The 26,475-nt window shown below is 42.6% G+C and overlaps 2 protein-coding genes across 2 annotated transcripts in view; one reads left to right on the top strand and one right to left on the bottom strand.

The window, feature by feature from the left end:
- The window catches only part of LOC135499960 (uncharacterized), a 193,232-nt gene that overhangs the window by 124,205 nt on the left and 42,552 nt on the right, over positions 1-26,475 (top strand). The gene's annotated exons all lie outside the window — the stretch shown is intronic.
- Positions 18,945-21,313, bottom strand: LOC135499932 (uncharacterized). Its single transcript, XM_064790994.1, has 5 exons — positions 20,822-21,313; positions 20,455-20,591; positions 19,993-20,274; positions 19,733-19,835; positions 18,945-19,404 (listed from the first exon to the last, which is right to left on the bottom strand). Exons 1-5 carry the CDS (start codon positions 21,311-21,313, stop codon positions 19,135-19,137), a joined length of 1,284 nt encoding a protein of 427 aa, XP_064647064.1. The 3' UTR covers positions 18,945-19,134.

Below are 26,475 nucleotides of genomic sequence, written 5' to 3'. Positions count from 1 at the left end.
GCAAATTTAATCTCGGATTACCTTTTTATTGACTCGCCTTGTATCTATTCTATTCCATAGCACCATCTTGATCAGGGATTCCCGTGTAATTTTTTTACTTTTACATTATATTCATGAATATATCTGATTCCCATGTGATTTTCTTAATTTTAATCAACCTTTTTAAGTAAATTCCAATCACCTGCTGGGCAGAGGTCAATCTTGAACAATAAAGTTTATTTTGTTTACCAACTCTTTGTTGTTGTCTTTTCTTCAGTGCAACTAACACCATCCCAAACATTTGACTGCATCAACACACTAGCCCTCCCTCCTGTTCACCAGTTCAGCTGAGCGCCAGGCCCTTGGGCCTCTTGTTATCCCAAAAATCTGAGAATTGTCTACCACTGTGTTCACCTGACAAGACCACCGCACCATACTTGTACAAAGAGGCATCGGTAGCAAGGATTAGCTGTTTATGACACTCACTCCTCCAAGACATGTGCCCATCCCATTCGTCCAAGAATTCCCAGTGTTGAATCTCGGCAAACAGCTTCGGATACATCTCCACCTTCCCACTATTATTGATACAGAGAGAAATCACCTTCGCCACTTCCCTCGTATACAATTGCGCCCCTGGTACCGCTAGCGCCATCGAAATACACTTGCCTAGAAATCGTTGGAGGGTTTTCAAATCGATTTCACGTAACTGAAGGATAGATGTTCTCAAACATTTAAACGTTTGCTTCTTATCTACCGGTAAAATATACACGAGCCTATCAGAGTCCACAATAAAACCTCGGTGTTTGAGGGATGTGATGCCATCAAGGTTACTCATATGCAGCGCAAAGAAATAGCCTAATCTTGTTAGAAGCTCCTGTAAAGCATAGCCAGTTACCACAATACCACACACAATCTGGCCAGTGATTTGGTTAATATTCTCAACGCCAAATCTGTCATCAATATACTGCGTAGTACAAATGCCTTTCTTCCGTAGATACACTGTTGGCACCATTCCAATCGTTTGATATACATAGGGAGATGCCAGCCATCCAAAAGGGAGGGTGTTGTATTGCATTACGTAACCGCCAAATTGGATGCCAAAATAGGCCCTACACTCATTAGACAATTTCACATGGTTGTAACCAGATTTTTCATCAAGTGCTACCATCTTAGCTCCCTTACCCACGATCCTACGTATGTCTCTCAATGTTTCCATTCTGAAGGGGGTGTGTTTAGTCCATAAATTTAAGAACCTTTCATCATGACTGAGTCGTGGCTTCGTTCGCTCAACCGTCAATGGCATTATAACACAGGGCATCGCACACTCCCCTACATTGCCTGGCAAACTTATGGCACCATTTCTTATACCTTCTTCAAGCTTTCCTGCAATAAATGACTCAAAACCAATGCATGTACTAGAATTTGGGAGAAACGTTTCCGGTGGCACAGCAGAATCATACATCTTCCCCTTAAATTTACCTTTGTAGGGTTTAAAGAATTCCCTGGCATCCATCCCATCTTTTAACCAATGCCTTATTCGATCACATGGAAGACCTGAATCCTCTACTTCATTCAAAACACGGTGCCAATCCTCATATTGGTTATGGATTTCACCCGCGACAAACCTATCAGGATCACGTAATGGCAAGGATTTTTACATCTGATGGCACATTACCCTCTAACACCTGCTCAAATGGTATCGCAGGGGTTGGAGATTGAAGGCTCTTTCCCGAATTCAATGTAGTCCAGTGCACTCCCGGATTTACACTCGACATTGCCGTCACCGGGTCAAATGGACACTTGAACTCCCAGTGAGGGATATCGAAACCACAAATGCTCCTTCCCTGAAACAGAGCAAATCCGGAATACAGTATTTGGAAAGAACCTTCAACCGTCACCACCAAGAACGCTTAAGACAAATTTTGGCAGATCTATCTTCCCCTGGTTGTAACGGGCCTGGCGCGACACTTCTTGATACATAGGAGCCTCTTTCACACCTTTCAATAACGCTAAAGTTTCAAGCTCCTGCAGAAGCAGCAACATCAACAATTCCTTAGGTTTAACCTGTGTTGCTAGTGACCTGACCTTTTGCTTCATCACCTCCACGTCATCGTGCTTGAGCTTATCTGGTAGAGTAGGCCTAACTGTTGCCGCCGCTCCCTCTTCCGACCTACTTTTCTTTACCGGGGGTGCATCGCTCGTTGATGGCTCCTGTAAACAAAATAACTCATGTGATACACATAACCAACTGGCCCCACCGCGATACTTTAAGTAACATTACTAATACTAGACACGAGAAAAAACCGAGTCTACCAAAAATTCTCAAGAGAAAACTTGCCACTAAATGCTGACCTCTCGGCTGTCCCTTCTCATTAGCATAAACTATTGCCAGGTGCACGAGCAATCTCCAATTGGACGTGTTCGGTTCCTTTTCCGCCAGTTCAAATATATCCTGGGGTGGGGAGTCTATGAGCCCACTTACAAACTGCTCCATCTCCATCTCCGTAGACTCCTCGGTCACAGTGTCCAGATCCGGTCTTGTGAACTGCTTCACCTGCTCTACGTCTACATCCCTGAGCCTCTTTACCAAAGGCAGGAGGTTCACCCCTCTCAGGCTGTGCCTCCTTTTCAGTACAGTTGGGAGAACCATTGCCTGAAATTGTAAAAGGATATAAGTTATTCCATCAATACCAATATCCTAACCTGTTACAATTTACAAAGCCACCAATGCACCAACGAACCCTTAGTATGCCTAAGATCATTAGTGAAGACCACTGCCAATCAATATGCACATGTAGGGCCTACAGAGCAAATTCATTTCCATGAACATGATGAAAACACCCCAATACACACGATATTCAAATAACTTATACCCTTCCTAGGCTATACAAACTATTTCACAGCCAAACCCACATTACACGAAACTAGTACTCCCCATATGTACACTTTAACAAAGGCGCATATTTACTACCAGTTCGCCATTCATCATGTTCATGCCATTGTATGTAAGGCCGCCCTCGACTCGACACATTCCAAGATGGCGTCCTGCATGCCTACATAAGCCTACGTATGGCCAGCATGGACTCCCCTTCAAAAGACTATTTCCATTCTCGTAATAGTGTTCTCTGAATGAATGAATGAATATAAGAATTTCTATAGCGCCTGAATTAAAAGAAAAACTTAAATTCTCAGGCGCTTTACAAAGCAAAACACTCCCTGAAAAGGTGTTGTTTCAGGAGAGTTTTGAAAATGTCTATGGAACCAGCAAGCCTGATGTTGGAAGGTAGCTGGTTCCATAGAACCGTTGATGACTTGTAAAAAGAACGGTCACCAAAGGTTTTGCACTTAGTGCGAGGGACCACCAAAGTTGGAGCAATAACAGAGCGGAGATGGTAGGTGGAATGGTGCCTCAGTCTGACCATATCACACAGGTACGCAAGTGCGACTCCATGTATTGCCTTATATGTAAATAAAAGCACTTTGAAAACAATCCTGTATTTAACAGGAAGCCAATGGAGTCGCATGAGAACCGGTGTGATACAATCAAACCGCGGCACCAGACACACAACACGAGCTGCAGCATTAAGTGCACGCTGCAGTCTGGAGAGTTGATGTGTAGAAATGCCATATAGAAGGGAATTACAATAATCAATGTGAGAAGTGACAAAGGCATGAACAAGAGTGGTGGTTGACTCAGGACTGAGGAACCGTCGAATTTGGCGGATCTTATAAAGACCCAGGAAAGCCTTGGAGCAGACCCTACTAACATGGGTTTCCATAGACATGTTTTTGTCAAAGTAAACACCAAGGTTTCGTACCGATTCGACAGGTGAAATTGAGGCCTCCCCCACTCTGATTGGACCCATATCTACCTTCTGGAGCATTTGTCTAGAACCGACAAAAATGAACTATGTCTTAAGATCATTGATGAGGAGCTCATTCTCGATCATCCACGCACGGCCATCAGCTACACATGCTTCCGTTCCGCACACAGCTCTCTGCTGGTTAGTAGATGCCAAAGGACGGAAAGACATATAGAGCTGATTGTCGTCTGAATAGCCATGTGCATCTGGCAAGTGACGTGAAATGATGTGATAAAGCCTTGACATATAGAACAAAAAGAGGATGGGTCCAAGGCAACTGCCCTGTGGAACACCACAATGGAGTGAAAAATGCTTAGATTTGCTACCATTGATGACGACACACTGCTCTCTATTAGAGAGATAAGACTTCAGCCACTGAAGGCAAAGGCCAATGACGCCAAAATCTGTCTCCATGGTTTGAAGCAATATGTCTACATCAACCGTATCAAACGCGGCACTTAGATCTAGCAAGACTAGCAAGCAGACTTCCTGATTGTCCATTTTCATAAGAATGTCACTTTGAACCTTCAGAAGAGCAGTCTCTGTCGAGTGGTTTTTGCGGTATGCAGACTGGACTGCTGGTAGTGGGGCAGAGTTTTCACTGTGGACCATTAGCTGGTCAACTACTACCCTCTCAACAAGCTTAGACACAAATGCTAAGTTGCTAACCAGCCTAAAGTTGGAAAAGGTCCGATCAAGTCCTGCTTTCTTTAAAAAAGGCGATACCAGGGCACACTTCCATTCAGTAGGAACTCGAGCATCCTGTAGCGAGAGATTCACGATGCGAGCGATGACTGGTAACAGAGAGTCAACACATAGCTTAAGCATCCAGGTTGGGATCGGATCGAGCAAACAGCTCGCGTTTGAGGACTTCATGATCAGTTTTCGAATTTGCTCGTCGGACACTGTACTAAAAGCATTAATTGACTTCTCTGCTGTAGGAGCAGAGACAATGGGACAGTTAACTGTGACTGCCCTGATTTTGCTTTTAATATGTCAACTTTACGGACGAAAAAATCACCGAAGTCATTCGCGAGTACAGCAGGATCAGCATGATCCGGCAATGTGACCGACTGTTTTTCACTACATAACGAGTTAACAACCCGAAATAACTTCCTCGAATCCCCTTGACACTGTGCGATTTCATTTGAGTAGTAAGCACGCCGGGCGAGATTCAGTTGGATGGAGTAGAGATTACGCACTTTGCGGTAAGCTTGTGCCGCAGAAGGTGAAGCGTGACGGTTTCTTTCCAGCTTTCTCCTCTTAGCCTTCAGTTGTCCTAACTCGTTATTTTACCAAGGGATCACTGGCTTAACTGTGGTCACCTTGGTGATAATAGGTGCATGTTTATCTAGAAGATTGGAGAGTGTTTCATTGTAACAAGTGACCAACTCATCAATATCAGCAGACGTAGGGTTAGACAGCACAGAAGTGTCAATGTCCTTCTGAAATGACTGGATGTCAATTTGCCGTAGCATACGAAAGAATACAGTGTTCTTGGTCAACTCAGGGCGTGAAAGAGATAGATGACAATCCAAAAACATATGATCCGAGAGATAGTGTGAGTGGGCAACATCGCCGATAACCAGATCATCACTTTCCCTTGTCAGAATCAAGTCAAGTGTGTTCCCGGAAACGTGCATCGGCCCTGACACATGCTGCTTAAGACCAAAAGTGTCCAACACTTCAAGAAAGCGTCTTGCCTCGTTGTCATGTGGATCATTGACATGGAAATTGAAGTCACCAGAGATCACCAAACACTCGAGGCATGTCACTATTGCTTCTAGATATTCAGCAAACTCACAGAAGAATACACTAGAGGGCACAGATGAGGGTGGGCGATAAACAACAATGTTTATCATCTTTCGAGTTGTCGATGGCATCGCAATCGACCATTCCGAAAATTCAAATGAGTCCTTGGAGCCCCTTTCCACGAGCTTGGTGTTTATAGAAGAGCGAAACATTAGACCAGTTCCTCCCCCTTGGCGTTCACCGGGCCGTGGCACATTCAGGAAACAGTACCCGTCAGGAGAGAGGGCTGGGACAGTCACTGAATCATTGTCCTTAAGCCAGGTCTCTGTGATGGCACACATATCGATCCTCTCATTAACCACATGATCAATGATATCAGCAACTTTATTCCTGGTTGAACGAGCGTTTACAGTTGAGAATCTAAAGCAGTGAGAAGGATAATCCTGAGACACGGATGTTTGCAAAGGTACTTGAATAAGGTTATTCAAGTTAATCCCCGGCCTGTGTTTAATGATGTCCCCTTTTTCTCTTACTGACTGAGCATTAAGAACTCCCAGGGTTAATCCACCATGTTGGTGATCCGACAGAATGCGTCTCTTTCGACCAGCCTTACATCCTCTTGGTCTACGCTTATGAAATTGGGGAAAAATGATCCTACTTATGCCATGATCAAGCGATTTGACAAATGTCTGATACGGCCTTGCCCCCCGGGCTTTCCTTTTGCCATACTCGGCTTTGCCCCCAGGGCTGTTCTTTCGCCATACTCGGCTTTGCCCCCCGGGCTTTTTTTTCGCCATACTCGGCTTTGCCCCTGGGCTTTTTTTTCGCCATACTCGGCTTTGCCCCCCGGGCTTTTCTTTTGCCATACTCGGCAGCCATTCTCGGCTTTCAAATCGAGAAATTGGAGAATTGGCAGAGCTCCTCGACTTACCGATCCGTTCTGGCCAAGCGTCTAACACCGAATGATCGCACATCTGTTAAGGCTTCCATTGAAATGAGTAGTGTGATCAATTGATAATAGGGGGCTCCACTGGTGTTGGCCTAATTATGCTAATTAGATAAACATTGGCAGCATGGCCTGGCCAGGTTCACTGCATGGGAGCTCCTGTTATGTGTCCTTGGTTCATGATCATATGCCATGGGGATTGATTTAATTCGTAGTTAGGGGGCCTAGAATGATGTATGTTCCCTTTCTTTGAGTAAATATCATCAGAATGGCTTACCTAGTACAATATGAAATAATGACAGAAACAAATGATTTGTATGATTCAAAGTTGATATTTATTGTGTTTGAATTCCAATGCACATATATATCATATACATGTCATCTGTAAAGAATATTTGTACTGTTTATAAGTCATGTCATGTTGTAAAATACTGAGCCGGCCACATGCAAGCTCTAAAGATTTCATAGAACTGTAAAAAAGTGTGAGGCATTTAGAAAAACTGAACCATCAACACTGCAATCTCTGGCAAAAATACACTGACAAAAAATATTATAACATGCATCTCTATTATTATGCCCTTGGTATGGCAAACTTGAAAATGACATAAACCACCATACCGTTGTAATTCAGTATTATAAATCTCCAAGAATATGAACCTATAGTTCTATTTCCCCATGACACGTTTTGCATTTTCTTATCCCAGGTTTTGATTTCACATTTTCCAGATTTCCTCTGCACTCTTTATCCCCAATGCTGACACGACACTTTCTTGGAATGGGTTTACACTTTTCCGTCAAATTAGCACTACTCCTCAGACCATGATTCTGACACACAAGCTTCAACTGTTCTGCTTTTTCCCTGATTAATCAAACGATGTACACTCTCAGCACCCTGTTCCCCAAGCAAGCCAATTGTCCTCCATCTACTGACAAAATCCGGTACATGGAACACAAGCATATGAAGTTTCACCGTCGTCGTTTGGTCCGGAAAATGTTCAGGAAACCATGCTCCAAAGCGCCAGCATGCTTCCCTTAGCTGCTCAACTTCAACATCTTTCAGAAACCTCGAGGCAGAAATGAGTCTGTACATTTTTGAAAGCTGGTCAAACAAACTATAAAACAAATTATACACAAGAGGATGCCGTTCAACGACTCCAACAAGAACTTTGGGATTTTCAATAATCTTTTTGCAATGGTTCCCTACAAATGAATTACTGTGGTAGGCTTGCTTGTGGACATGTAATACTTCAAGACCTGCATTCAGTGCTTTTTCAATGGAACCCTGGTGTTTTTTTACCTCTTCAAATACTTCATGGAGCTTTTTTTCTGCTGTCTTGTGAGATCCAACTGCTTTTTTTTCACTTTCTTTCAGGGATTTCAAAACCGTTTTACACTCATCTATCATCTTTTTGGGGGTGTTCACGCCTTTGCAAGTATGGCATTTATAAGAGTAATCATCAATGTCGCCATCGTGCAAAATGATACCTGTACATTTTAGATGAATCGAGAGCATGCACTTCGAACAAGTAATCCATTTAGGGCTTGTGCTGAACCTTTCCACACAAACGGGGCTACAACAAACACGCCCCGTGTCTCCTGGATAGGCTGACTTATTCCTTTTTTCAATCGACTTGAGAAAATTGCTCTTTTCCTCAACTTCTTGCTTTATGCTTTCAAGCTCCGCTGTAATATTCGACACCTCAATTGTATGTTTCTGCCACGTCTCATACAGATTTCTCGCATAAACACTTTGCTCCTGACCCATCTGTTCTCTGTCGATTGCAATACATTTGCTTTCAAGCAGCTCAAAAGACAACTTTACCAACCCGAGAAAAATATGCAATGGAGGTGGAACTACCTGATCAATTGAAATTGGAAACAATTTCTCATGAATAATTGAATTGTGGTATTTCCCATTGTTGGTGGGCTTACTAGGGTTCCTTTTGTCATTTATGTAACCAGCCAAATCAACTCTGTACATAAGATCAGTTCTCATCGCATAATTGCACCGTTTGTTTTGAATCCATTCTTCCCCGACTTTTAGTTTCGGTGTGTGTGCAACACTAGAGCGCTCCCTTAAATCACACAATGGCACAAGACAAAATATACATGGATAGGTACTGGCAGGCCCTTGATGTCCGAGAATGTTGGCTAGCCACATGTAGTCTCCAAACAAAAATGTTCTACAAGTGTATGGTTGAGGAACACCAAAAGATGCACTTGGAAGTTCAAGCCGCTGGCCTTCTAACTGACTAACCTCATCCCTCAGAGGGGAAAAAACCTCCCAAATATTCTCCGAGGAGTCATTAGCCTCAAAAAGTGCTAACAGCTCTGTATTTTCTGGGGCATTGCACGACACCAAATTTCCTATCTCCAGCACCAGTTTTGTCGATGTACCACCCTTGTCCCCTCCAAGCTTTAGCCAGAGTTCCCCTTTGAACATATCAGGAAAGTCAATAAACCTTGACTTCGCCACTGTGTGGCGGTCGAACACATGCTTTACAGTACTTAAAACAGACTTCACCCGACAAAATGCAATCAGAGTCGGTTTCTCCGAACCACCAGTTTTAAACAGCTCAACCAATCCAACTTCAATCAGTGAATCACTGTCATACCGTTTCTTCATTTCCTGTCGCATAAGTAACTCGTTGGCAAGAACACTGACACCGTGACTCTCTAAAAACAGACGGAGGTCTCGAAATCTACTCATTTGTAATTTCAAAAGAATTTTCAAATCAACTGAATCTCCTGGAGACAACTTTTCAACTACTGACACCTTTGCATTCTGGCACGCCTCCAAAACGATATCTTTGTTGTTTTTCACAAAATGTGTCAGCAATGTCACCATGTCAGAACGGGAAGGCTCGTCATTATTACACAGCATTTTCAGTACATTCTTCAAGCATTTAGACCTATCACTGAGTGATCTGGGCTTGGCATTGGATGCAGGAAGTTCTGGCCAAGGCACACGAGCAAATTGTGAACACCTTTTCCCAGATGACAGACTGCGCACCTGAATTACATCCCCAGAGGATTCCTTGACCTCAAGAATGGACTGCCCATCACCTTTTAAACGACTTTGCAAAAGTTTCAACTTGCTCTGTGTCTTGGCAAGATCTTCTTGCAACCCAGTAACCTGTGATTCAAAAGATACAAGTGTGGCCTTTGATTTTTCATCACCTGTTCTCAATTGTGTAACAGTACCTTTCAAAACGTCAATCTGGATAGTTAACCGCTTAACAGTTTCTTCTAAGACCATGTCTTTTACTCTTAGTTCATTCTGCAGCTTCAGTATTTCATTTTTAGCTCACCTCTTAGCAGAGGTGAGCTTATCCCATACCGTGGCGTCTGTCGTCCGTCGTCGTCGTCCGTCGTCGTCCGTCGTCCGTTAGCAGGGCACGTTTCGTAACTGTTGGAGCTATTGAGTTGAAACTTAGTACACATGTACCCTTATGTAATGACACCTTGGAGACCAAGTTTCGGTCCGATTCGTTTCATGGTTTGGCCACCAGGGGGCCAAACGTTAAAAGTGAAAATATGCAATATCTCCCTTAATAGTAGTCGGGAAATTTTGAAAAAAATATGGTAGGTACTTCTAGCAAAGGTGCATCATATATCCTCCGGGTTTTTGATTTGACCTCCTTTTCAAGGTCACAGAGGTCAAATGGTGTAAATTGGCCATTAGGATGTAACGATGGCACGTTTCTAAACTGCAATGACTATTGATACCAAATTTGGTACACATTTACCCCTTAGTCAGGTGATCTCAGGGACCGAAGTTTGGTCCAATATGATTCACCACTTGACCACCAGGGGGCAAAATCCAAAAACCTTAAAAATGTGATTATTCCTTAACTTCTTGCCCGATTGCCACCAATTTGATATCATGGGTACATCTAACCACCATACAGTATATGTCACACAGGTTTTCAATTTGACCTTCTTGTCAAGGTCACAGAGGTCAAATGACGTAAATTCGCCGTCAGGCCGTAACTATGGCACGTTTCTTAACTGCAATGACTATTGATCACAAATTAAGTACACATGTACCCCTTGGTCAGGTAATCGCAGGTACCGAAGTTTGGTGCGATCTGATTTGCCGTTTGGCCTCCAGGGAGGGGGCCAAATCCTAAATTCTTCAAAATGCCATTATTTCTAGTAATGACTTGCCCGATTGGCACCAATTTTATATCATAGGAACATCTAATTCTAACAACCATTCAATGTGTAACCCGGGTCTTCTTTGATTTGACCTACTTTTCAAGGTCACATAGGTCGAACATATTGAAACATGCGTATGCATCTCGCTGTAGAGAGCTTGACCTGCACAGTATCTAGGTCACCGCCTTCCAATACAAATCTGAGGGAATTTGCAGCGTTTTTGTCACAAAATCTTCATTATCTCAGAAAGGGTTAATGGCATAGAGCCAGTTACGGTTGCAAACTACACAGAATCTTCTTGTGCAGACATCATGTGCTGGCCTTGTGGAATTCCATTCATAAACTTACTCGTAAAACCACCAAGTAGGAACACGTGTCATGTACCAAATTACATACAAATCACCCAGGTCAGGCCATTTTCGTCTGATCTTGGATGGGTTTAGACATGCTCTTGATTAGGTGTTTAAAACAATGGATCCAGTTACGGTGTATAACGATTCTCCAGAGTTCAAGCTGTCAGCTCGTATTTATATGTGACACTTTGGATGAGAAATCACCTCGTAATCTTGGATTTTGGCGGCAGCATGAAGTTCCAACACGTGGTCACTTGGCTTTTCTCAGTCATCTTTTTAGCCTACAACAAGGCAGTCCCATTTTTGCCATTTCCTCTGATTTCGGAATACATATTTGAGAAAGGTGAGTGAGATTAATCGATTTTTCTGATTTCTGAAATTTTCTTCTGCTTGTGAAAATGTAAGTTTGTATGTCTCTGTACTTTATATGCTAAAACACCCCCATTTTCATTTGGTTTTGTTGAATAGGAGTCTGCAGCTTCATAATTTGACAGGGCCAGATCATTAAAGGGACTATATGTCATCAAAGACACTTCTTTCTATAGTCTTCATGGTCTTTGATTTGATGAACCATTGGGCCAAGAGAGGGAAGTTTGGGAATTATAAATAGTAGGTCTAGACGGGACCCATAGGGCTCGCATGGAAAATGTTTTTTAGTGCACTTAATGTGGGTATTGTTTCTTTTATAGGGATGCCCATCGTTCTACGACCAAGGGCTAGGGTCAATTACAGTGAAGAATCTGTATCCTTGAGGCATCTTAGAGTGACCACACCCAAATGGCCGATCTCCAAGCTTTGGGATATACGCATAATCCAAGAAAGGGATAGTGATGCTGGGAAGGAGGTTTTAGTCCATTACGTTGGTTGGGACAACAGTTTCAACGAGTGGAAAAAGGAGTCCGATTATAATATAATATAATATTTTAGGTGATAAATAAACAAGCATGATATGAAGTTTTGTCTGTATTAAATATATGACCTTACTGCAGCCTAGAATATATTTTTAGAATGGGAAAGTGTTTATGGCAGGTTCCGAGATAAATATGGAACAGCCACGTCACTATCAGCAGTTACTGGGTCACCTGTTTGGTGCGACTGGCGGCATGCATTATCTTTCAATATGTGAACTGTAAATTGGCCATTTTGGGGAAATTGTAATTGCTTGGACCTACATCAAACCTAACACTACATGACACAATACCATGCTCTTAATTAGCGTGGTCCTGCTCTGCAGCAGAGTATGACCTGCAAGCTTCACGGTAATGTCCAGCAAGATAGATGAAATCATCTGACAGTTTTTTCAGCAAGCATCTGAAAACATGTAGCCCTTGCTGTACGACACAATCCTCACTCAAAACAGTGACATCATCAAAAATCTCTTCATTGCAAGACAGTGCAGATAGTACCTCAAAAAATTCCCATTTGGGCACAAAGAATTCTAACCCAGTGTTGTCAAATGTAACATATATTCCATCCTTTTGAGCACGCACACATTTTGCAAACTGAAGTTCTAAAGTTTCTGCTTCGGATATTATCATAACAATGTCTCCAGCTGTGGCAGACTCCAACTGAATAGTACCAAAAACAGCACTCACTGGACAAACTATACTAGTCCCATCTAAACTTGCAACGTTAGCACAGTTTATATCTCTGAAAGATATAAAACGTCTCAAACCAAGCCCGTTCTCAATGGCTACTACCACTAAATCTTCCATCACAAGCGTTGAAGGTCGTCCACGTTTGCAGCTGCCTGCTCCAGCATCACCTCTATCCACAGTCTTTCTACGATGCCGTTTACTAGACCTCGAACTGCTAAAGGCATAGTGCCTGTGCACTCCATCGCCTCCTTTTAAGCCATGGCGTCTCTCAGTCTTTTTCACCTCGGCCTGCTCAGCAGTTTGACTTGCCATTATGATATTCAACCTGAAATAAGCAATTGATTGTTAATTATTCTATAGCACAAACATTTTAGGTTGATTGAGTGAGACTTTATCAGTTTTCCTTAACTTTTAACATTCTTTAGATGCATCTAGGCCAATCAAAATACACACAAACAAATAAGAGGTGACATGTAAAACAAGTAATCAATTTCATTTGACCCTAATGGCAGTTGAAAGGACAGAGTAAACGGTTTTCATACTTACAATAATGGATGATGGATTGTCGCCTAATTGAAGATATGTACAAACAACACTGTACCACGGTGATTTCAGAGCATTTTGCTGTCCAGACGACCAATGATGAGTCAGCAACTGGCAGCGACAATGTATGAATCGATGATTGATGACCCATGTAGGCAGAAAGCCTGCATCCTCGGCTGATCAGGCTGTTACCATCCTAAAAGAAAAATATCCAATTAGTTTTGATATACTCTTCGTGATATTAAGCAAGGGGCCCAACTGACCACTTTCATAACAACATCTATAATGGCCTGTAGTGATTTTCTATGAAATATACATGTAGGCTAATTATACGGTTAGAAAAGCCTAGTTATCTGGACTGTATTACTAATAGATGAAAGAGAAAACCAAATTTATATGTTTGAGATGGTGAAATTACTTGGAACAGCAAATCATGGCATGGGGAGGGGTGGCAGGTAGTAACAAAACATGAAGGTAAATACTTAAAACCATGAAAAATGTATTATCTATATGGCCTCATCTTGACTTTATTTCAATTTTAGAATATCATGCAACAATAGCAACTTCCTACTTGATAATTCACAGAAAAGCACAAAACAGAGAAAACAATCCCCACCCAACCGCACCACTCAACCAAAATGGACTGTGCCAAGTCACTTCCGTGGTCAAAACATTGTCTGCTAACCACAAAAAAGGAAAGGAATCAGCCAGTTTTATCAGTAATAGTTTCAAGTATCATAGATATTATTCCAAAACACAACTGGAAACAAGAAGACATTGTGAATGTCATATGGTTCCCACGTAGTTATATTCAGTAACAAGAAGAGCAGCTTCGGTTGTCCTTGTAATCTGGGAGAAGTACAAGACAAGAGCATGTTTTTACAGTGTGTCCCACTATGTTTGTTAGGTATAGCATCTGGATGGTCTGATTTACCGACCAGTGGTGGTAGTCTAGGGCGAGGGAAATTAAAAGTACTTGCCAACCAGGAATATGCTTGTTTTGAACACAAGATTTCCATAAGGGCAGCAAAGTTGGGTGTTGATTTCATCATCAAAGCTTTGAATTTTAAGTAACTGAATTTTAACTGACAAAATGGGACGGCCTAATGATGAACAAAGCAAAGTTAATGCTCTTATGATAAGTTCCACTCTACAAATGTATTGGACTGTGCATTTGCTAGTTCTTATTTGTAGGATATCCACAATTTTTGATATGAGGTTGGCAACTTCAAGAGCATGATTGATAAAAAAACGACACTACAACGTTGTAAAGACGACGTTTCGGATATTTTGAATCCTTTTTCAAAGTCTAATGTACAGACAGGAAATATATGTTTATATACAAGTACAACAGAAGACGTGAGGATGATGACGGACGTCATTAAAAACCAGGACTCCCTGTCCACGTGTCTATTTGTTGATATCTAAAATAAACAAAGTCCTTGATTGGCCGGAGGGCAGGGGTCAAAGGTGAAGGCACTGTTGAGTTTACGCTTCGGGAGTTTCCGGAGTATCTCCGAGTCCGAAGTCACGTGATGTGATTGACAAGATGGTGGATCAGGTACAAAGTAAATGATGCGAAAGTGCATATAAAAATGATAATAAAATCATGAATACGGGAGAGATAGTGCATTAAACGCCATCGGGACGACTACGGGAAGTAAGTATTATGCACAGTGTTCAATTACAGAGACCAGTTGGTTCATTATGTTTAGACCAACGGGCCTGGCGGACCGAAGTGTATAGATCCAGTAAGACTCGCGTTCTAGCAGACGATTTTCGTTGCATTGCGCTATGGGGAGTTTTTCTAGTCCGTAGACTTTCATGTGATCGACATGATTGCGTCCTTTGGAGTTAAAGTGATTAGCAACCGAAGTTTGTTTATTCCTGGAGATATCTGATCGGTGTTCATTGAGTCTAGCTTTCAATTTCAACTTCAAGAGCATGACCATCAGTTTCTCGGGCAATGTAGCTGTTTACCCCAAGGCTGTGCATCCATAGGATGGATCCTTGCGGTGTTACGGCACAACAGCCTTGTCACCTGGCACTTTGCCGTGCGTCTCCATTGAATAGGCCTTTTTACTTCTGGTCGTAGGCCTGTGTTGTCCTCATTTTGCAGCGAAAGCTATTGCTAGTTTTTAGCTCAGCTGACAAAGTCAGCGGAGCTAGTCAAATAGCTAATTGATTGGTGTTTGTCCTTCCATCCTGCCATCCATCTAGCCATGTTGGGCATTTTGTAACCGTACAGCCGAGGCACTTCAAATATGGTTTTGTATATAAACACCGCAGAAAATGTTGCTTACAGAAAAAAATTTGGGCGATTCGACTCAAATTCAGCTCCCCAGGGGGCAAAAGGCGTAAATGAAAGAACAATTTTTTGACGCTCTATTCGAGCAGATAAAAGCTTGAAATAAAGTTGAAAAGGTCTTCATGATACAGAAGTTTTGATATAAAATAGATTAGTGTGGATTTATATCACCAGTTGGCGGTAGTGAGCAAAACTGTTGTTTGACCCCTGATGACCCCACTTTAAATTTCCCGCCGCGAACTGACATGAAAACCTCGAACCAGGGAATACCGGACTGCTGGTATTGCCAGTGCATTCACTGTATGAACGGCTCGTCTGGGGTAAATTGACGAGGCGGCTCGACCCGCCACTGCGCGGTCGAGGTTACCTGGAGTACTATCATCAAGAAAATGGCGGTGACCTTTTTATTTCTACCGGAGCGATGATTTTGTAAGTGACAAATTTTCTTATTTAAGCCTTTACGGAAATGTATTTTGGTACGAATCTTCACACGTTTATAGAAAAGATCAACGAGAATGTGTTCAAATGCCCTCATAAAGATGAGTTCAACGGAATTTGGTCAAAACAACCTTCGAATGGAGTCAACTTCCTTTGCGAAATTGAAGCGACGACCTCATTATTTATCGTAATTTATGCAGATCTGAGTCCAGCTGATGGGCAAAATTAGCGATGGTTTCAAAACAGTCTCCCAGACATGGGGCAATCTCTTCATTATCATAATGGGATTTGGAGGCATATTTACAGATTTTACAAGTTCGAGACCTGTAGGACCTAAAACTCGCATAGATCCCCATAGATCCCTTCTATTTGTCGAGTTAGCGCCCCTGTAAAATCATGCATTTTCGGACACTAGAACGAAATCTTCCTGCGGATATCGCGGTTTCGGTGATGATTTAAGGAGAAATTGACTGTTCTTAGAGTTGTATGGGACAGAAATTAGTTCATACTTCATGAATACAAGTATATATTATGATATGGGCGGGCTTCTAAGTCAAAACAATAACAAACTCAACTGCATCTCTACCGTGTATCGCGTAGTGCATTGCCTAGTGTATTTCGTAGTGTATTTTAGCGGAGACATTATTTCCACACTTTGGCCACGCCAAACGTCTTTTTTATTCGTGGCAGTTAATCTGCTCTGTAAATTTTATTTTGGAAGCTGTTATTGACACGACGATCGTGCCCCGAATGGTTATTGTTAGCACTGCGGACCCGACCGTCGTTTCCGCAATGAAGGGAGCCTGCACTGCGGACCTGACCGTCGTTTCCGCAATGAAGGGAGCCTGCACTGCGGACCTGACCGTCGTTTCCGCAATGAAGGGAGCCTGCACTGCGGACCCGACCGTCGTTTCCGCAATGCAGGCTCCCTTCATTGCGGAAACGACGACGTCGTGCCAACAAGAACGAAATTTGGTGTTGTGTACCCGACCGTGCGTGAATATAAAACATGGACCGGAACAACCTGAATACGGCTTACCGACCGTCGTGCAAGCAGCGATGAAACTTAGTATTGCGGACCCGACCGTACCGTGGCACGGCCGTCGTGGCTGCAAGTCTTACCCTGCATCACTGCGGACACGACGGTCGTGTTCAATAACCTCATTCAAATAGGTCATTGAAAACTTCGCTCCAGATCGATAAAGAAACGAATAAAATTGAGCCATTACCGCAACCGCGCCGTGCCAAGTGTTCCGCTTTTTAAATTGCACTGACCTCTGCGTTGGAGATTGCCATTACCGATCCAATCCTTTCCTACCCTAGCGGAGAAATCAGGAACCAATCGATACTTCCATCCAACCTCGTCTCCAGGGGCCCCCTTTAAAAGACACCTGGGGACGAGGTTGGTTGCTTTCCCAAAGCTGTCTACAATGGTTACTATGGTGTTATTGTCCATTGACCCCAATTTATACTAGGTGGGCAGGGAAGGGATGACACTCCTCTATACATGTAGGATTGTCGAGTAGTGTAGCAGGATGGGGCATCAGGGGAAACCGGCCAAGTCAAGTGGCTTCACCATCTTTCATGAATTTCTCTATCTAGTCTCATTCTGAAGTGTAGCAGCAGGAGGGGGCAACCTGCCAATTCCTATTGGTACAGACTGACCGCACAGTGTAGCAATGTGAATAAAAGCAAACAAGCAACGAAACAAATAGGATTTCAATAATTCCTTATGGTTATCATTACTTATTCCTTATAAAAAAGTAGTTTTTATAGAGAGCATTCAATACCGGTATTGTATTCTATGATTGAAATATTCATCAACACGAATGAAAATGCAAATATTACAATATTACTGTTCTCAATTAGTTATGTTCAGAGAAATATGGAGGCAGTAAGCTGATATACTAGTACATGTACACATGTTTCAACAAAAATTAAAACAGCTCACATAAGCAGACAGTATTGCTAAAACATGATATGAAGACTGTTGGCCTACTGTAACTGCACCTCTAAGCCATCACATTGTCAAGTTCTACTAATGAAGGGTCGGGTCTACAATGTAAATGTTTGACTCATTAAAGGTTTTTCTAAACACAGGATGGAGCAGTTACAGCCAACGAAAATGATAAAGCTGACATCAGCAGTATTGTTAAAAAAATATGAAGCCTACACTGGGCTTAAGTCCTGCACATGTACTATAGCTGCTTATCTAGGCCATCCCATTGCCAAGTTCTGCAAATGACGGTTCTTCAATGGATGGCTATGAGGAGCAGTTACAGTATATGACAGATAAAACCAAACAAGAATGATAAAACTAACATCAGCAGTTTTGTCAAAAGAAATATGAAGCCTACACTTTGACTTTGACTGGTGGAGCAATATTATGTGGCAGAAGCCCAAAACAAGTTAAAACAAACATCAGCAGTATAGAGTTAAAAGATATGAAGCCTACACTAGGCTTTGACTGGTGGAGCTCCCGCACTAGGCTTTGACTGGTGGAGCAATATTATGTCGCAGAAGCCCAAAACAAGTTAAAACTAACATCAGCAGTATTAGAGTTAAAAGATATGAAGCCTACACTAGGCTTTGACTGGTAGAGCCCCGCACTAGGCTTTGACTGGTGGAGCAATATTATGTGGCAGAAGCCCAAAACAAGTTAAAACTAACATCAGCAGTATAGAGTTAAAAGATATGAAGCCTACACTAGGCTTTGACTGGTGGAGCTCTGCATTAGGCTTTGACTGGTGGAGCAATATTATGTGGCAGAAGCCCAAAACAAGTTAAAACAAACATCAGCAGTATAGAGTTAAAAGATATGAAGCCTACACTAGGCTTTGACTGGTGGAGCCCCGCGCACTAGGCTTTGACTGGTGGAGCAATATTATGTGGCAGAAGCCCAAAACAAGTTAAAACTAACATCAGCAGTATTAGAGTTAAAAGATATGAAGCCTACACTAGGCTTTGACTGGTGGAGCTCCCGCACTAGGCTTTGACTGGTGGAGCAATATTATGTGGCAGAAGCCCAAAACAAGTTAAAACTAACATCAGCAGTATAGAGTTAAAAGAAATATGAAGCCTACACTAGGCTTTGACTGGTGGAGCCCCCGCACTAGGCTTTGACGCAATATTATGTGGCAGAAGCCCAAACCTAACATCAGCAGTAGTTAGAGTAGAGTTCTAGTACACCATACTAGTACACCATACAAATAAGGCACTTGTAAACGGCTGGAGTTTCAGCTAACGCAACACATTCATTGTGGAACCACCGATTGCAGTAGTCACATTGCAACCATGCAATATCCTCTCCTGATGGCTTGTTGCAGAATGGCATATCGCAGATGATTTCATCATTCGTTTTGGCATGACTTAGTAGTTTTCCTAGGGCGTATCTTCGGTAACCATCACAATGCCACTGCCTCATCACAAACGGAGGAACACCTTTCAACAGCGACTCTGCATTCTTGAAATTAAACAAAAACAATTATAAGAAACACGTGTATAAAGCCATGGAACTTTACACTTGTCCCCAGTTGCAGTGTTCTCAAACTACTATATTTGCTGTTGGGTATATACAACTCATACATGTCATACCCCAAGTCTTTTCCACCACTACAAATTTTACAAAAACTGACCTACATCATGTACATGTTAGATGTAACTCATACATGTACACATGACAAACCAGGAGTGAAGATTTTGTTGTTATGTTTTGTTGAATGGTCTGAAAGTTATCTAAGAGTTTTCGATCTTAACTTAAGTACTATTAGCTTGTCCTCGGAATCACTTACCATCATGACAAACACCCCACAACTTGTGTTATCATCCTGCTTGCTACACATGTACTTTGCCACAGTCCATTCAGTGTCGTCACCGCGTGCAATCATGAATAACCTGCAAGTGGAAACAGTGAACTTAATGGATCTGACTTTCAATGCATTCTGGATATGAACTTTTGGTGCAATATTGTAAGTTAGTTTTCATGCATACCAAATGAAAATGCAAATAGCAGCAAGTTCATCACACAAAAGTAGACCCGAAAGGTACTCACCTCCAAGATGTTAAGTACAACTCGAATCTTCTGTCAGGCAAATCCAGTGAATCCAACACACCAACGGAATGATTTACCATATCAGCAACTAGGAGAACCCAGTGTTCATTAGTGCAAATGGGCAAAAGAACCCATTTGAACTTACTCAGTGGAATCTGAAAATACACAAAGAATGGCAATGACTGAATGAGAATAAAAAACTCAAAATGCCACATAATTTTGGGGGTGTCTGATACATGTTGGGGGTGTCTGATACATAGGGCTGTCTGATACATGTATTTGCTGTAAAATTATTGCAAATCATGTTTGAATCATGTGAAGCAGAAAGCATCCCGGGAATATTTTCATCCTTTCATCAAACATTTAGTCACAATTCTGCCAAAGTACGTATGTTTGTATTGTATTGTCATGCCAGTAAAATAACAGTATTTAGATACAGCAGAATGAACAAAACTACACTACATCTGTACCTGCTTATATAACCAAGAAGATGTGTCATTCTTCTCCCACATCACGGCCAGGAAGCTTGGAAGAACATGAACTGTTGGTTTCTCCGTATTCACTTCCTTCGACAAGATATCAAGGTATGCATGGGTGACCTTAAAATTGAAGAACAAACAGTTGATGTTAAACAATTCATGAACAAATTACGGAAGGGGTAGCCATTATTAGTAATCAAGTCTCGTCCTGCTTCACCAAATCATTCTTCACTTTTCAGGACCGTATGTAATTTACAACATGTAGTCACGCATACACCAATACAGTTTTGTTCCATGTGATCAATGAAAATCATATATTTCTTAGTCCAACAAGTACATCAAATACATACCTGATCATTTAAACACGCCTCTGGTTTCAGTGTGTTTAGGTCATCTCTCTTCAAACTGTTGTTGCCGACATAAAGGTTGATGTCTTTTCCCTTATCTGCATCAGCTACCCTTGTGTAGTTGGCATAGTTATTCATGTGGTTTGGGGCTGCTTTCAACGTTTCCAACATCACCAATGGGTCAATTTCATATTCAAACGATCTGGTAAGAACACCAGAAACCAACATCAGCACATCTACATCAGTCTTTTCTTTTTTGAACTGCCAGGCAACGTAAGGGATTGTTTCAATTATTTCTTCCTCGTCGGTAGTATTCAGGAGGGAGTAGGCACCAGTAACCTGGCTCGACAAGAGACTCTTAATACTACGAAATGCAGACCTTATCCCAAGTTTGAGGCACTCGTCATACAAACTGCGTACAACTCCAGTATCAAGCAGCTCACACTTTTCTAAGAACTTCTGTCTCTTTTCAATCTTGTCTTTTTCTGCAGCCATTTCAGCACCTGTCTTACTCTTCACCGTTTTAGCCTTCTTCTGCCTACACCCAGATTTGGTCTCTTTTCTCTTTTTTGGCCCCACAGGTTTCTTCTAAGATTTCTTTGTCTTCGGCGTTCCAGATTGCTTACTCCCCTTTGGACGGCCTCCTACCTTCAGTTTCACAGGCAGGTGAATGTCTGGTCTATTTTGTAGTATTTCAGAAAATGAAGATGGGGCAGCTGTCTTAGCTTCACAACTCAGGAGAACGTTTAACTTCTGCAAGTCAGACTGAGACAGGGTGTTGTTGTTGCTATCAACGTTAAACCTGTTCAAATCAGGCAAGGTGTTGTTGTTGCTATCAACCGTATCCATGGGGGAGTCAACAGGCACGTCAGGACAGTATTCTTTCAGATCAGAATCAGCTATTTGTTCACCGTTGGTTGAGGAGTCGTTTTTGCTATCAATAACCATGGGGGAGTCACCAAGCAGGTCAGGACACTTTTCTCTTTCCACTACTTCTACCTCAATGTTCACCGAGTCTGATGATTCTTTCACTTCAACTGCATTCATGGCATTCTCAATGTTCACTGAGTCTGATGATTCTTGCACTTCAACTGCATTCTCAACGTTCACAGAGTCTGTGAACATTGAGAATGCAGTTGAAGTGCAAGAATCATCAGAGTCTGATGATTCTTGCACGACTTCAACAACCTAAAGCGAACTACCGCGGACTATAAGCTCCCGTAGACGTTCAAATTGAGCCAAATACTGATCGAAGACTTTCTGGCCATGTTGCGCCATAGCGCTAGCAATGTCTTTGCAAATAACATTCACGCGACTATACTTCTGGTTCCAATTCAGGATTCGTGTTTCCTTCGTCTTCTTTAGAACAGCGACAGTGCTGATTGTGGGTCGGAGCGTGGCACTTTCAAACATAAACATCTGAGAACGTAGCTTCCATCGTTCACCAGTGAGGGTATCACAATACAGTAGAACAGGAGAGGAACATGCTTGCTGTTGTCGCACAAAGAAAATGTGCTTACATGGCAAGAGCATGGTTGATGAAAAGGTGCAGGAACAGGAGTTCATATCTGAATTCAGCTTGTGGAATGCTTCACTGCTCGTTACATGGCGGATGTCAAATCCATCTTCTACTCGTTCACAAGCATACCGTCCATTCATTAGTTTCATTTTGGAAATAGAGTCAATAATGTGCTTGGCAGCATATGGCGTACAGCTGGCATAGATGGCCCTAGTGGTTTCATTCATTTCGGTGGTACAATATGACACTGAAGACACTGAAATAGATTTCTTGTGCATCATCTCCACTTCCTTCAAGTTACTGAACTTGATCAAATGTTCCACGCAGGATGCCATAGAGTCCGATGATTTCATGACCATCTTCAGCTTTTGGTGGAATGACTCTAGCCTGTTCGTCGTGCGATTCCCAAGTGTCACTGCCTCTTTTCGCCAGGCTGCAACCCACATCTGCCTGCAATTGTGCCAGTTCTTGGCATAATATTGCAAAAACTTTGCAGGGGCGATCTTCTGTAGTTCATTATGCAGTTTGTCATACTGAGCCTCAGTTGTAGCGAAGGCAATCTTTTCAATCAACACCAACAAATCACTTTTCTTCTTGCTGCCAGTTTTAGCGTACGACTTGGTCTCACTGCTCATGGTTTTGAAAACATGGAACAGGCAAAGATGTATTGGAGATTTTGGATAGTATTTTTTCACTACACCGATTTTGGTAAAGTCCTTGTCCACAACTACAACACAGTTCTTCTGCAATGTTTCCTCACCCAGGGATTCCTTCCATGCAGCAAACCCGGAATCTAAATTGGCAGTACATTCATTCCCCACGAAGAAATGCGCAACAGGTATGCTGCAGCCATACCCATCCTCCACCATCAGGGTAAAAAGAGGCATCTTGGTGGAATTGACCCTGTACGTAGCGTCGACCAGTAGAACCTCAGGGAACTTTCTAACAGCCTCTTTCATAAATGGCAGCTGAAGAAATAGACAGGTTATCTGTCCATCGTCATCAACTGTCAACTGGACGGATGACCCAGGCTTTTCTATCAGCACCTTGTCTAGCACCTCCATCAGCCGGCACAAATCTGAAGCTCCCTTCGTTGCTTCTTTCTTCAGGCGTGTCTTTAGATTGTTGATATCAGACGGCTTCAACATCTTCCCCGAAACCTTGGTCATCATGTCCCTGTACATCTTCGGCGGAACGGACAAGTTCAACATAAGCCGTCCCAATTCCTCCTCTTTCTTTTCCAGTCGACGTACATCTGGATATGACACAAACGTATCCTGCTCCAACGGGTGGTTATGATCGAGTGTGGCTTGGCTGATTACGAGGCAGTCATTTTTCCGATCTGCAGTCAGTAGGAATTGACAAGGGCACTGTTTTCTGTATGTCCTGAAATGAGTCAGAAGGGAAAACCTTTTGAATCAACTAGTCGGTTACCAACAAGCTTTTTCATACCAAAATTGTCATCCGTCAACAATCGAAATCTCGCACAGGGCAGGCAATTTTGGCCTACTTTAGCATCTTCGCTAATCATAACTCAGGAAATCGAATGTAGTAACACATGAAACGAATGATTTTATTTCCGAGCTCTCACTACACAATGGCTGCCCACTCGGCATACTTCGTCTAGCTAATCGGTATACCACATCTCCTCCCCCTTAAGTTTCCGAACAGTCCAACTGGGAGGATTCCGCACCACAAGACAATATTTTAGTATATTAACCGCACATAACACCTTGCCAATAATTACTGCAAATTTGGTTGTGAAACACGGTAACTAAAACCTCTGAAAACAAAAAATCACAGAACCACTTACATGTAGGTTCCAAAACAACCACTTAAGCAAATATCTGTGCTATGATAGTGGGACGAAAATTTGCGGAGACAACTTCGAACGAACTTAACTAACTCAGAATTGTAAACTTATGACCTGAACACAATGTCTTAACACAGTCTACTCTTAGGCAAACAATATAGTGCCTAGTGACAATCTGATTACAAATCTAAACGCTCTGGTGCTTTGTGAACACGTTGGGAACGACGAATTGGTCCCGGTGGTTGTGTCACCACTGGTGATAGCGGTGTAACACCCTTAGCACTTTCAACATTTCCACCTGAACTTTTGTCCTCCGCAACGGGTGGAGCACTGTCTTGCACCGGAGTGTTAAGTGAACTAGAAGTAACATTAGGAACCTCAGAAACTACAGGCACACTTGGCTGTGGAACAATATTAGCGTCACATTCAGCCCCAGTGGCTGGTAGGCCTACAGTAGGAAGTTCAGGACCAATGTCAACTTGCTCCTGCACATAACGCTTGCGGATGTGATCAACATGTCTGCGAACCATGCGACCATCTACTAGTTCCACAACAAAGGATAGTGGTCCAGTCCTTTCAGTGATTACCCCCTTAAGCCAACAAGGACCACTACTGAAGTTGGTTACATAGACCTTATCACCCACTTCGAAATTGCGCTTCTTGGCATGAGTGTCGTGGTACAGTTTCTGTTTACCCTGTTTCTCTCCAACAGTAGCACGTACATCCGGATGTAGTAAATCCAGATGAGTTTTAATTTGACGGTTGAACATCATCTCCGCTGGTGTTCTACCAGTAGTAGCATGCGGAGTACTGCGGTATTTAAACAAGAATCGTGCCATTTTTGTCTCAATGGAGCCTGACACTAACTTATCGATACCTTCCTTGACAGATTGAACGGCTCTTTCCGCTAACCCGTTTGACGCTGGATGTTTAGGCGCAACTTTGATATGTTTCACCCCATTCCTACTCATGAAAGTCTGAAACACTTCACTAACAAAGTTAGTCCCGTTATCACTGACAATGGTATCTGGAATACCAAACATAGCAAATGTTGTACGCAGTTTCTCCACAGTCAGTTCAGCAGTACTTGAGTTCATGACATGTACCTCAATCCACTTAGTATACGCATCAACGATTATCAAGAGCATCTTTCCCTTATATGGCCCTGCATAGTCAATATGCAGACGGGACCATGGCCTGGAAGGATATTCCCATGGATGAAGTAATGCCTTAGCAGGTGCATGTCGCCTAACCTGACACGCTTCACAATGTTTCACTTTGTCTTCCAAGTCTTTATCCAAGCATGGCCACCAAACATAATGGCGAGCAAAGGTTTTCATGCGCACGATACCCGGATGTGCTTCATGAATCACTCCAAGTACTCGATTTCTGGCGGCTTTCGGGACTATAACACGTGCTCCCCAAAGAATACAGCCGCCCTCCACCGACAGTTCCAATTTCCTAGTGAAGTATGGACGAAGTTCCTCCTCCACTTTTTCCGGCCAACCAGCACTAACAAATCGACGCACCCGAGACAACACTGGATCGCGACCTGTGAGATACTTGATCAGCTCAACGTCAATCGGTGAAGTGTCCATAAACTCCAGAAGACCAATAGTTTCAGCAGGCAACGGCACTTCGATAGCAGAATCAGACAACGGCAATCTACTCATGGCATCAGCAGCACACATTTGTGAACCCGGTTTGTACTTTAAAACATACTGATACGCACCAAGAGTTAGAGCCCAACGTTGAATTCTCGCAGAAGCCAAAGGTGGAACAGGCTTGTTCTCACTAAGTAAAGATTCTAGCGGCTTATGGTCATTGTAAATAACAAACTCATGTCCGTATAAATAGGAATGAAACTTTTTCACCCCCCACACAATCGATAACGCTTCTTTCTCCAACTGAGAATAGTTACGCTCAGCAGATGTGAGTGTCCTCGAAGCAAAACAAATGGGACGCTCGTCACCATTTTCAAAACGGTGAGAAACCACAGCTCCGATACCTTTTGGCGAGGCATCACATGACAGTACAATGTCTTTGGTCGGATCGTAGTGGACCAGGACCTGTGAAGACTGTAGTAAGTCCTTAGATTGCCTAAACGCTGACTCCTGCTCAGAACCCCAGTGAAAAGGCACATTTTTCACAAGCAGTTCATGCAGCGGAGCCAAAACCATCGATAAGTTCGGTAAGAACTTTGCATAATAGTTCAAACAACCTAAGTAAGACCGTAACTCCTTAACGTCCATCGGTGTTGGAGCTTGAGCTATTGCACGAACCTTCTCCTCGACCGGGTGGATACCCTCTGCATCAATCTTGTAC

Source organism: Lineus longissimus, chromosome 15, assembly GCF_910592395.1.
Source record: "Lineus longissimus chromosome 15, tnLinLong1.2, whole genome shotgun sequence".
NCBI lineage: Eukaryota > Metazoa > Nemertea > Pilidiophora > Heteronemertea > Lineidae > Lineus > Lineus longissimus.
Note: the sequence above shows the minus strand (reverse complement) of the source record. Positions and strands in the feature narration are given on the sequence as shown.